This window comes from Neomonachus schauinslandi, chromosome 7 (genome assembly GCF_002201575.2).
Source record: "Neomonachus schauinslandi chromosome 7, ASM220157v2, whole genome shotgun sequence".
Classification (NCBI taxonomy): domain Eukaryota; kingdom Metazoa; phylum Chordata; class Mammalia; order Carnivora; family Phocidae; genus Neomonachus; species Neomonachus schauinslandi.
This window is the reverse complement of record NC_058409.1, coordinates 142,818,655-142,831,370: the sequence shown is the minus strand read 5'-3', so window position 1 is coordinate 142,831,370 and position 12,716 is coordinate 142,818,655. Positions and strand designations below refer to the sequence as shown.

Below are 12,716 nucleotides of genomic sequence, written 5' to 3'. Positions count from 1 at the left end.
GAACCTCTTCTTTAGGGGAAGTGATGCTCTTTTCAGGGTCTGTAGTTTAAAATCACTTGGGATTTTTAAGTGGCTTTGGGTATCAAGATGACTTTAGCTACTTGTCGAAGAACCCCTACTGACTGAAACTAACATAAGGTAGCAATCATGTTGGTGATAATGCATAATGGGGGAAGGGGTGGATGAATGGCCAAGTGAGAATGAGTATTCTAAGACCTCTACTAAGAAAACGAGGGTGCCATAGGCAGAAAAGGGACCGAGGAAGAGAAGTGACCTTGCAGAAGCCATGAGAACAAAATGGACCCTGGAAAGAAGCACTGTGTGATTTACACTGATGTGAAGTTCAGAATTAATGTGATTTTCAAATTTTCCTCCATTTGGAATTTTTCAGCATCATTTGATTTAAATGAAATCTGGTTATTTATGAGAATCTGTGTAGTTTGTAGTGGCTTACTAATTTCTGAAGAGGAAATGTTTATGGATTTTTTTTTTTTTCCGGCATGTAACATTATGAACTTGAATTTTATTAGGCTTAGTTTTATGAGCTGTTTAATGAAAAATGAGAAGTTGCACGTAATGAAATCTCAACATTATGGAGTGAAAATTTCAGTCAAGTGGAGTAGTCCAGTTAGACATGGAAGAAGAATTGACTCTGTTTTATTAATGCTCTTTTCCTTTAGGAACATGTCTTCTGGGTGGTGTCTTTAAACACATTGTTCATTCTTGTTTTTGGTAAGTGGTGGTTATAATGCTGTTATTTATGGTAGTATGATAGGAGTTCAGTTTTCTAGGAGCCTTGTTATAGGTTTTGTTTTCATTTTTATTTTTTATTTATTTTTTATTTTAAAGATTTATTTATTTATTTGACACAGAGAGAGAGGGAACACAAGCAGGGGGAGCAGCAGAGGGAGAGGGAGAAGCAGACTCCCCGCTGAGCAGGGAGCCCTATGCGGGGCTCGATCCCAGGACCCTGGGATCATGACCTGAGCTGAAGGCAGACGCTCAATGACTGAGCCACCCAGGCGCCCCGTTTTGTGCTTTATAATACACATAATATGTTAGTAAAATGTGTGTATGATTTACAAATTTCAATATGTTGGGAATACTTATTCAAAAAAATTTCTGCCCATGGAATACTTGATTAAAAAGGTTTGGTGGCAGGGCACCTGGGTGGCTCAGTCGTTAAGCGTCTGCCTTTGGCTCAGGTCACGATCCCAGGGTCCTGGGATCGGGCCCTGCATCGGGCTCCTTGCTCTGCGGGGAGCCTGCTTCTCCCTCTCCCACTCCCCCTGCTTGTGTTCCCTCTCTCGCTGTCTCTGTCAAATACATAAATAAAATCTTTTTAATAAATAAATAAATAAATAAAAAGGTTTGGTGGCCCGATCCCTATAGATTCACTCTGACTTTTGTCTTAATGATTGAGTCCCCCTCCCTGCTTCCCTAATAATCTATGCTGTTCAATTAATTTTGCCATAAGGAAGATGTAATTAAATTTTATTAAGAAAAAAAGTAAAATTTTATTAACATGACACGAAAGATTTGAAGAAAAGAGACTACAAAATTTTTACTCTGAAAATGTTAAGGATATTTTTTCATTTTTTTTAATACTTTTTTTAAGATTTTTTATTCATTTATTTGACAGAGAGAGCACAAGTAGGCAGAGTGGCAGGCAGAGGGAGAGGGAGAAGCCGGCTCTCCACCTAGCAGGGAGCCCAAAGCGGGCTCGATCCCAAGACCCTGGGATCATTACCTGAGCCAAAGGCAGACGCTTAACCGACTGAGCCACCCACGCGCCCCAAGGATATTTTTTCATTTAACCCCATAGTATTATTATCACACTGTACTAAATTAGCAGAATTTAGTGTTTCCTGACAATCCATCATGTTAAAAATTCCTAGATCGTCTCCGTAAGTGTCATTTTACAGTTGGTTTGTTTGAATGAGTATCCAGATAATAAGGTCTACACATTACTTTTGGTTGTTAAGTTTAAGTTCCTTTTGATCTAGAATATTCTTCTCTTTGCTCCCCTCATCTACTCCTAGCTTATTTTGCCATTGATTTGTTGAAGAGACTAGGTTAGCTGTCCTGTGTCTTGCCTTCTACATTTGTCTAATTGTTTCCTGTATGATGTTTACCGCCTCACTTCTTTGTCTCCATATTTCCTTTAAACTGGAGCATCTAAGTAACATCTTAGTTAACCTGAACCAGTTTGTTCAGAAGAAGCAAGACAGATATGCAATTCTGTCCCTCCAGTTAATCAGTTTTCAGGGTAAACAGTTGATGGGCTATTTCCAGGGGTGAGGAAAGGGTTTTTTTTTTTTATGTTGCCTTTTTTCCCTTTGTGTTGTTTTTGGCTTTCCCCTTTTTGAGTATTATGAACTCATGGATTTGTAAAGCATTCTGTGTGTTTCCATCAGTTTTGGTCATTCTTTGATGCTCATGTCATCCTTTCCTTGGCCAGTAAGACCCTCTTCATGGTGGTTCCTGTGTCCTTTTGTCATGAGCCTATTAGACCTTGATATCTTTGTTGTTCTCTGGTTATAGAGAATGTCCTAGGCAGTACATTTTTGGCCCCAGTTCTGGAATCTTCCATTTCTCCAAAAAGCCCTGGTTTCTTTTACTGTGGGTTGGTACTAGGAGTGTTCATTGTTTTGATTTTGAAGTTTTCATTTAATTTTTCTCCCCCTTTTAGCATTTTGCCCTTACCACATTGGTCATTTCTCCCTGGTTGGTTTGGGATTTGAAGAACACGTGAGTATAATACTTTTACAAACTTACTTTATTACTTGCCCCCAGACTTAATATTTGTTGAGTAAACGATAGTGTTGTAAAGTTACTTCATTTCTCAATTTGCCTTACGCAAAGGGATAGTTATCCAACATGATCTCATTCTTTTTTATTTATTTATTTATTTATTTATTATTTATTTATTATTTTTTAAAGACTTTATTTATTTATTTGAGAGAGAGAGAGAATGAGAGAGAGCACATGAGAGGGGGGAGGGTCAGAGGGAGAAGCAGACCCCCTGCCGAGCAGGGAGCCCGATGCGGGACTCGATCCAGGGACTCCAGGATCATGACCTGAGCCGAAGGCAGTCGCTTAACCAACTGAGCCACCCAGGCGCCCATCATTCTTTTTTTTTTTAAACTAACAGTAGCTCAAGACATAGTAGGTCATGTTGCCAGCTAAGGAAAATGTGTCCTGAATCCCATGGTGTACTGTCTTCCTTCCTGTTGGGTGGGCCAAAGGCACACTACTGGAAAGTTTCTTAAGGCTGATTTTTGACCCATTCCATTACCTTGCTTCCTTCTCTCCCTTTTCCTCAGCTTTCCCATAGTGAATTTAGAAAAGTAATAGTATATCAGTCAACTAAAAAAAAAAAGGATGGGTCTGTCTTGGAATGATAGGCTTACAGTGTTTTCTAAATAATTTGTTTTAATTTTGACATTTTGTTCTTGTTTTTAGATAGATAAATATTTGAATGGTCAACTACAACTTTTTTTTTTTTTTTAAGATTTTATTTATTTATTTGACAGAAAGAGACATAGCGAGAGCAGAACACAAGCAGGGGGAGTGGGAGAGGGAGAAGCAGGCTTCCCGCAGAGCAGGGAGCCTGATGTGGGACTCGATCCCAGGACCCTGGGATCATGACCTGAGCCCAAGGCAGACGCTTAACAACTGAGCCACCCAGGCGCCCAACAACTACAACTGTTTTGCAGGGGCCCCAGAAAGAACTAGTCTTTTAAGGATGAGGTGACATTTCTGGAATGTTCTGTTTAGTTTGTGTCTGTGAATCCTGAAAGATCACATTCTGAAGTGTTCTGAAAGAGCAGAGAGATGTGTTACAGTATTTAACACAGCTCTCAGTTCTCACTGGTTGAACACAAGAACTTGAAAAGTTCAGATACATGCTTTGGTAAATTTGAATTTCCAAACTGTCAGCACTTGCTGTCTGAAATTCAGGAACCTAAAAATTTGTCACTGTCCAAATTTTTACTTTCTGTAAGCTGAAAATGGAACGGATTTGGAGAGCAGGGGAAACTTAAGCAGTCCCTCCTGGGGGCAGGAGGTGAGGTAGCTAAGGCATACCTGGCAGGTGGGCTGCTTGCACAGTGTGCTGCTGCTTTCATTGCTCAGCCCGCAGTCCCCCTCAGGATGGAGTAGAGTGCAGACTAGTGTCGTGCAGCTTTTGTTTTTGTGACGTTCAAATCACTCTACTTTTATTTTGTCTGCCTGAGTAGATCGCTGACAGTGGGAGAATCTGGTTTGCAGAGATGTCATTCAAGGGGATTTTATGGTTGTCTAGTTGTAAGTTGCTGAGACAGTTCACTTTGAGTCTTCTCGGATTGTTTAATACATTGTCAAGCTGGGACGTAGGCCAGATGGTAAAATTAAATGCTATTTATTTTTATTTCCAGGTCCAAGCATCTCATTTTGAAGGTTTAATCACAACCATAGTTGGGTATATACTTTTAGCAATAACACTGATAATTTGTCACGTATCCTTTAATGAACTAACATGGATGTTTGGTGATATTATTATTCATACCAAAGAGTTGTTCCTGTTAAGGACAAAACTGTTTCTCTTCTTCTGTCCTCTCAGTAAAAGTTGTAGCTATTTGTAGTGAGGATGAGGGCAGATGAAATATGAAATAAATTAATTCTGTCAAATAATACGTAATTATTTAGGCAGCACAGGTACTACCTAAATAAGTACCTGTTTTTTTGTACCTTTGAATGCTCGATTTTTCCTTGACTAGATGCTGTAGGGCTTGGCAACTCTTGTTAAATTTCACAGGTCTCGTCGTTTGCTGGGAGTCTGCTATATCGTTGTTAAGGTAATTCCTGTTATAAGTTAAAACTGGAAATGATTTCTCCCCATTTGGGTGGTATTTGATGGTTTTTGTCTTTACTTAAGGTCTCTTTGTTAGTGGTGGTAGAGATTGGAGTGTTCCCTCTCATTTGTGGCTGGTGGCTGGACATCTGTTCCCTGGTAAGTTTATTATTCATTATCATATAATCTAATAATGTAAAGGTGTCAAAAAGGGAGATCTTTAGAGTGGATTCCTTTTAAAGGAAACTCTATGTGATAATAATTTGCCTTTTTTTTTTTTTTCCCTGAGAATGGATCATTGTGAAATGTTAATGTTACTAATTTTTCTTGAGTACCTGATTTTTTTTGAGGCTTTGTGCAAATTTTTGATGTCAGAGTATTTTGACTGGAACCTTTCTAATAACCAGTGAAGAATTTTCTTATTCATTTTACTCTTCTAAATTATACAGTAATGCCAAGACATTATACACATAAGGAGAACAATCTGATAAGAACACTGTCTTTGTAATAATAAATTCAACTCTAACCATTTCTTTTAACTAAGCTGCTCAGTCCTGATTATAATTTTTAATTGCTGTCAGTGATAATCAGGTTTTGACTTTTCAAAAATATTTTGTATGTAGAAAAGCTGCTTTTGGTTCTGAGATAACATTTTCACCTGTACCTTACTATTAAAACTTGTCAGGAAGCGCACCTGGGTGGCGCTGTCTTTTAAGCGTCTGACTCTTGGTTTTGGCTCAGGTCGTGATCTCAAGGTCGTGAGATCGAGCCCTGTGTGGGGCTCCGCGCTCAGCGGGGAGACTGCTTAAGATTCTCTCTACCTCTGTCGTTCCCTCCTGTGCACGTGCTCTCTCTCTCTCTCTTTAAAAAAAAAAAAAAAAAAAAAAACTTGTCATGAATGTAGACCTGTAACCATGGAAAGAAGGTATTTTTTTAAATTAATTAATTTATTTGATAGCACACAGCGGGGAGGGGCAGAAGGAGAGGGAGAAAAACCCAAGCAGACTCGGCGCCAAGTGCAGAACACAACATGGTGCCTGATGCGGGGCTCCATCTTAGGACCCTGAGATCAGATCTGAGCTGAAACCAAGAGTCAGATGCTCACCCACCTGCACCCCTCAGGCATCCCTGAAAAGTTATCGTTAACCAAAAATGGTTCTTCAGCAGCATTAGTAAAGTTCTTAGTCACCAACTGGTTCATCAGTCTTTTCTTCTTATATTTAAATTTTTAAAGTGTCATTATACATCTTTGAAATAGTATCCAGCCTTACATCATTTATATTTCTGTGACACCATGAAATGGCATTAAAAGAACTGTAGTCCTAGAACATCACAACCCATACACATAGTGATTTATTCACTTCCTGGAAGATGGAGATGTTAATTTGGCAAATGTAAGTGGTACAAATGTCTCTCACCTGTTCTGTTTTGATTTAGGAAATGTTTGATGCTACTCTGAAAGATCGAGAACTGAGTTTTCAGTCAGCTCCGGGTACTACCATGTTTCTGCATTGGCTAGTGGGAATGGTGTATGTGTTCTACTTCGCCTCCTTCATCCTCTTGCTGAGAGAGGTAAGTTCTGCATGGAAACGCCAACGCTGTAAATTTATGGGAAGGACTTTTCTTTTAACCGCAAGTTGTGCCTCAAAGGCTATGATGATTTCCTAACTAATTTTCTCTGTTATTTTTGTCTAAGAAGGAATAGCTGATACGTGAGTTTGGCTTTATTTCTTTAAACTCTTTTTAGTCATTTGTCTCAAAAATTGACAAGTTTTATTATTTCTAAAATTTATGAGTTTGAAAGATGAGTAGATTGAGGGAAAAAACTAAAAGCATTTGCTTTATTTGGTAGTTATTGCGACCATCCTCTCATACAAGTTTTTGGAATTTTATGTGATGTGAGTCTGTCTTGGACTTCATTCAAGGAAATAACGGTGCTGGAAATACCAAAAGGGATATGGTTTTGCAGGATCAAAATGTAAGATACGTAATCAGGCACCTTAAGTATGGAATTACAGTGAGGGTCCTTTATGATTCCAGTTCACTTACCTGATGGGTGCTTGTACTCGTCCTATTTTTAGAATATAGTCCTTACTGATTTGAAGAGACTGAAAGTAGGGTCAGTATTTAATTAGTATATGTCTCAAGCTCAGTCATTCTGATGCAGTGGGAAGTATAAAAATGAGTAATTTTGACAAGTATACTTGCTGCTGTGCATTCTTTCCTCAAATATTACTGCATGTTCACTCTGGGCCAGACACTGTGCTGATGTGTAATAGTAAGAAACAAAGACAGGATCCCCATTCTTCTTGATCGTATACCCTGGGAAGGAACACAGCCATCGGACAAGTCAGCTTACTCTACATTGAAAGAGGTGATGGAGAAATGCAGGGAGGAGAATGTGCAGGGCTGCCGGAGGAGGCTGACTAATCCATTGTGAATGGAATACAACAGCATCAAGGCTTAATGCTATTCTTGGTGTACTTTGTTCTTTGAGATATTGAGGAGTTAAGAAGCGGGCTGGGGTCAAAATGTTCTCCTGAATTATATAGTGTAAGTTCAGTAAAGTCTGTTTGCAGATAAAACTTGTATTCTTTCTTTGAAACAAGTGATTGAGACTAACTTAATCTTTTCAAAACTGTAATTATGTATAATCTCTGAAATACACTGTTAAGTGATAAAATGTTTTTACATGAAGTTTTTCATCTCCTCGGTGTGGTGGTTTTTTGTTGGTACAGAATCCTAGTATTGGGGAGCTGGATGGAACCTTAGAGGTCGTATACCCCCTCACTTGGAAGATGGAGAAATACAGTTTGGGCAGTTGAGAGGCTTTACACAGGGTAACTCAGTGAATTTGAACCACCCAGGGCTGATACCCAGACTCATCCATTGCCCTATCACCCACAGCCTCTTGGGTTGATGATTTCCATTGAGAAAGGGAAAAAAGATGTAGACAGTAGAATGAAAATGCTGAGAAGCTTTAGGGTTTCTTAATTAACAAGATAATTCCTCTCAGGAGTGTGAGACTGGAATCAGATCTTCTATTTAGAGCATTTATAAATTGCAACATAATTCTTTTTTTACGAGATGATGCAATATAGTGACAGTGTTTTTAAAAAAAGTATTTACTTTTCACCTCAGAGACTTAGATTTCTTGACAAATTGTACTTAATAAATTTTTTTTCATTGAATGATGAAAAGCATCAAAGGACGTCAAACACAAGATAGTTTTCATATAGGTCCTGATTTAGGAACTTGTTTTCATAGGAAAGCCATGTGAATTTTCTGGGGCCCATTTTATTATGAAGCCAAAATTTTAAGAGCTTATTTTTATGTTAATATTTTAGCTCATATATGGAGTCTGAAGATATTGGTAAAAAAAAATATATATATGTATACATATATATATATTTGCAGGTACTTCGACCTGGCGTCTTATGGTTTCTAAGGAATTTGAATGATCCAGATTTTAATCCAGTACAAGAAATGATCCATTTGCCCATTTATAGGCATCTCCGAAGATTTATTTTGTCAGTGGTAAGCATACCTTTTTATTGATTTTTAAGTAAAGTGTGCTACCCTTTTGTTTTGTTGGGGATTTTTTGGGTCAGGGACTGGTAGAGTAGATACATTGAATAATTTATGTTTAGCAAAGCTTGTAGAACTTCTTTGTCAAATAGTTGTTTTATTGGTTACTTCGATAACATAAATAAAATGTTTACTAAGACAAAAATGCCCTCTAGTTTTTTAGTAGTATAATTGCCTAATTATGGGTTTCTGAATTACATTTAATATGCATTGGAGCAGTGGAGATTCATTAATAGCTTTTAAATTAAACTCTTTTTTTTAATTTAAAAAAAATTTTTTTTTTTAATTTATTCATGAAAGTCAGAGAGAGAGAGAGGCAGAGGCAGAGGGAGAAGCAGGCTCCCCGCCTAGCAGGGAGCCCGATGTGGGACTCGATCCCAGAACCCTGGGATCATGACCCAAGCTGAAGGCAGATGCTCAACCCTCTGAGCCACCCAGGCACCCCCCCCCCTTTTTTTTTAAGAGTTTATTTATTTATTTGACAGAGATCACAAGTAGGCAGACAGGCAGGCAGAGGGAGAGGGAGAAGCAGGCTCCCCGCAGAGCATGGAGCCCGATGCGGGGCTCAATCCCAGGATGCTGAGATCATGACCTGAGCCAAAGGCAGATGCTTAACTGACTGAGCCACCCAGGTGCCCCTTAAATTAAACTCTTACAGAAGTATGTCAAGGCTTCTTCCCACCTGGAAGAAGAAATTACCTAGTTAAAACTTAAGTTTTTCCAAAATAAAATTTAAAAAGCAATATTGTGCTGTTCGGGAAGTTTGTAGCCATTAATATGGGTCATGTCTTATAATACTTACAAGTGATTTATTAAGTTGCAGACAACTCTGGTCCTTCTTTGTAAGTTTCTGACTCTCTCTTCACATACCATGCAGTGATTATCCTTTGTGGCTCCTGTGTTTGAGCCCTTGTGTCCTAGAGAGAGAGAGGAGCAGCCTCCCTAGGAATGCATTCTTTTCACAGAGTGACCCAAGTATATAGTGTGTGGAGTGAGAACACTCTGGACCCTGGGTGGGTGTAGACTTGGATTGTGTATCGGTTGGGTATGTGCAGGAGCCTGCTTGTCTCTCATGGGAATGATTTACAGTGCTGTCATGCCTTTTTTCTTACTGCAGATTGTCTTTGGCTCCATTGTCCTCCTGATGCTCTGGCTTCCTATACGTATAATTAAGAGTTTGCTGCCTAATTTTCTTCCATACAATGTCATGCTCTACAGGTGAGTTTTTGAAATTTGGAAGCTTTACTAATTTATCTCTGTTGATATCCAGAGTCCATACATTTAAAACATTCATTTCTAAACAGATACTGGAAATCATTTGATAGTTGAATTTGGCCATTTTTGATTATATAAGCATTAGTTTAGCATTTACATTTTCCAAAGGAAGACTTACTTATTTTTCTGCAAATGAAGTGTGCCTTTGTTCAGCATTGAAATGTTTACCATACTTAATGAGAGCATGTTAGCCACAGACATCTTTATATGAAAACCATATCATATACACCATAGTTGTATAGTTAATTATAGATTAAAAGTAAGATATAAGGTTTATGGTTATAAAATCTTTTTGATTTAAAAGCTTAAGTCATCAAAAACCTGTTTTCTATGAACACTCCTCGTGTATTCCTTTTTTTAGTGACTTGCATTATCCTTTCAGTTACCTGAACAGAAATCTGCCAGGAAATTTGGATTTCTTCCTCAGATTTCTTTTCTTTTTTCAAGATTTTATTTATTTGACAGAAAGAGAGAGAGAGCACAAGCAGGGGGAGCGGCAGAGGGAGAAGGAGAAGCAGGCTTCCCGCTGAGCAGGGAGCCTGATGCGGGGCCTGATCCCAGGACTCTGGGATCATGACCTGAGCTGAAGGCAGATGCTTAACCGACTGAGTCACCCAATTATTTCTAATTGGTCTTTAAATCTTTTAAGTCTCATTTTATTTTTTTAGAGATTTATTTATTTATTTTAGAGCATATTAGTGGGGGAAGGGACAAAGGGAGAGGGGGAGAGAGAATCCTCAAGTACACTCCCTGCTAAGCATGGAGTCCCAAACGGGCTTGCTCCCAGGACCCTGAGATCATGACCTGAGCTGAAATCAAAAGTTGGACACTTAACCAACTGAGCCACCCAGGAGCCCCAAGTCTCCTTTTAAAAGATCTCTTATCTAATCCAACTTGATTTACCACTTCCTTAGTTTAGGCCTTCCTCTTCTTCTCCATTTATAACCCATCCTTAACACCCTGCCTCTCCATAATCTACGTGATAATATCTGGGTCATTTAGAAAGACAGGCAAGGCTTGGCATAATCTCACATTGACTTTCCAGCGTCTTGTCCCAGCATTGTCTGACTTGAATTCTGTTCTCCAGCCATGTTCCCCTCCATTAAGTCTCCCTAAAATACTTAGCTATCCCTTGTTTTTCCCTTTCTGTTTGGAATAACCTTCCTCCCCCTGTTTGCCTGGCAAGCTTTGTTATCTTTCCTCAAAATCCAAATTAAGGTTTTATTCTCTGAGTTTTTCCCTAACTAAATCATTACTCCCTCCTTATGTATTTGGATCTGGTCATGGAACCAGGAAGCACAGGTTTTGGCTTTAGATATTGTTAGGATAGACCCATTTTAGTAGTCAGTTATACCTAGAAGTTTAGCAAAGTTTTTGGACTACATAGTGGTTTTTACTCCCATTCTTCCATTAAAAACAATTGAGGGCCCATGATATGCCTGGTACTTTTCTGTGCACTACATATATAACAGTGAACAAAACAGAATCAGGAAAATTCTGTTCTTGTAGCACTTACATTTCAGTGAGGGGGAGACAGCCATAGAAATAGATAAAACATAGTATAGTATATCAGGGGCCATAAATACTGTGGGGAAAAATGAAGCAGACAAAGGGAATAGAGAGAGTGGTCAGAATGGGGTTGTAATTTAGAAGTGACTGATGGGGACCTGAGGAGGGGACAGTTGAGGAAAGCCCTGAAGGAGTGCTGAGGCAGTGAGCCATGTGGATTCCTGGCGGTAGAGTGTCCTTGCAGGGGGTCGGGCAAGTGCAGTGACATTGAGGTCTGTTTGAGGAGCAGCAGGAAGGCCAGTTCGGCTGGAGTAGAAGGAAAGCATGGTAGTTGGCTGTGAGGTCAGAAAGGTCATGGGAAGTCAGATCCTAGAGAGGCTCCTAAGCCAGTGTAAGCACTTTGGCTTTAACTTGAGTGATTTAGGGAGTTCTTGGAAAGGTTGGAACAGAAGAGTGATCTGGTGCAGATTAACGAGTATCACTGTGGCTGCTGGAATGAGAAGAGACTGGCTCAGGGTGGCCAGGGCAGGAGCAGGAAGCCAGCTGGGAGGATAATGCAGGGATCCTGGTGGGAGGGGAGGGTAGCTAGGTGAAGGAAGTAGCCATGGAGGTCATGAGAATTGAGATTTAGGGTATTCTTAGAGTCCACTCAGTAGGACTCTTTGAGTGTGGAGTGAAAAAAAGGCAGTCAAGGATGGAAGTTCCTGTCCTGAGCATCTGGAAAGATGGAGTTGCCATTTACTGAGGTGAGGAAGGCTGTGGGGGAACAGGATTAAAAGGGAAGAGTGGAAATTTGATAATGATCAATTTAAGATGTCTAATGTCTATAGGAGACACTGAGTTGGCACTTGGGGTATAAAGTTGGGAGTTAGGGTAGATGTCTGAGTGGTACATAGAAATTTACAGAAACATGGTATTTTAAGCCACATGAGTTTGCTTTTATCCAGAGAGCATGCATAGATGAGAGGAGAGAGGAGCAGAGCCTGGGACCCTCATTGTCTCCAGCCCAGGGAGCTGAAGGACAACTAACAGATCTAGAAAGGCATCTAGGGAGAATGTGTTTTGAGGAGCAAGGAGTGACCGGTTGTGTAACGTGTTGCTACACAGCAAGTGAGGTGAGCACCACGACTGATCATCAGGTTTAATGACACCAAGGTCATTGGTGATCCTTGTGGGGAACAGTTTTGGAGGAGTCGGAGGGGTAAGCCTTGCTGGCTTCAAGGGAGAGTGGGGGAGAGGTGATAACGACAGTGAGTTCATAAGACTCTTCCAAGGAGTTTTCCCATCAGATGTTTAACATTTGATATAGTTATAATGGAAAATAGATTCATATTGTGAATTACAGCTGTTTTTAATTGTCTTAGTGATGCTCCAGTGAGTGAACTGTCCCTTGAGCTGCTTCTGCTTCAGGTGGTCTTGCCAGCGCTGCTTGAACAGGGACACACGCGGCAGTGGCTGAAAGGGCTTGTGCGAGCATGGACTGTTACTGCTGGATACTTGCTGTAAGTAG

At 39.8% G+C, this 12,716-nt stretch overlaps 1 protein-coding gene across 3 annotated transcripts in view; it reads left to right on the top strand.

Annotated features, from left to right (window-relative positions):
• The window catches only part of MARCHF6 (membrane associated ring-CH-type finger 6), a 75,908-nt gene that overhangs the window by 43,333 nt on the left and 19,859 nt on the right, over window positions 1–12,716 (top strand). For all 3 annotated transcript variants that reach the window (XM_044917185.1, XM_021702545.1, XM_021702544.1), the window contains 9 exons: window positions 681–732; window positions 2,693–2,751; window positions 4,419–4,499; window positions 4,770–4,838; window positions 4,919–4,993; window positions 6,272–6,406; window positions 8,252–8,371; window positions 9,540–9,640; window positions 12,571–12,708. In XM_044917185.1, coding sequence (XP_044773120.1) covers window positions 681–732; window positions 2,693–2,751; window positions 4,419–4,499; window positions 4,770–4,838; window positions 4,919–4,993; window positions 6,272–6,406; window positions 8,252–8,371; window positions 9,540–9,640; window positions 12,571–12,708 — 830 coding nt within the window. The remainder of the gene's footprint in view (window positions 1–680; window positions 733–2,692; window positions 2,752–4,418; window positions 4,500–4,769; window positions 4,839–4,918; window positions 4,994–6,271; window positions 6,407–8,251; window positions 8,372–9,539; window positions 9,641–12,570; window positions 12,709–12,716) is intronic.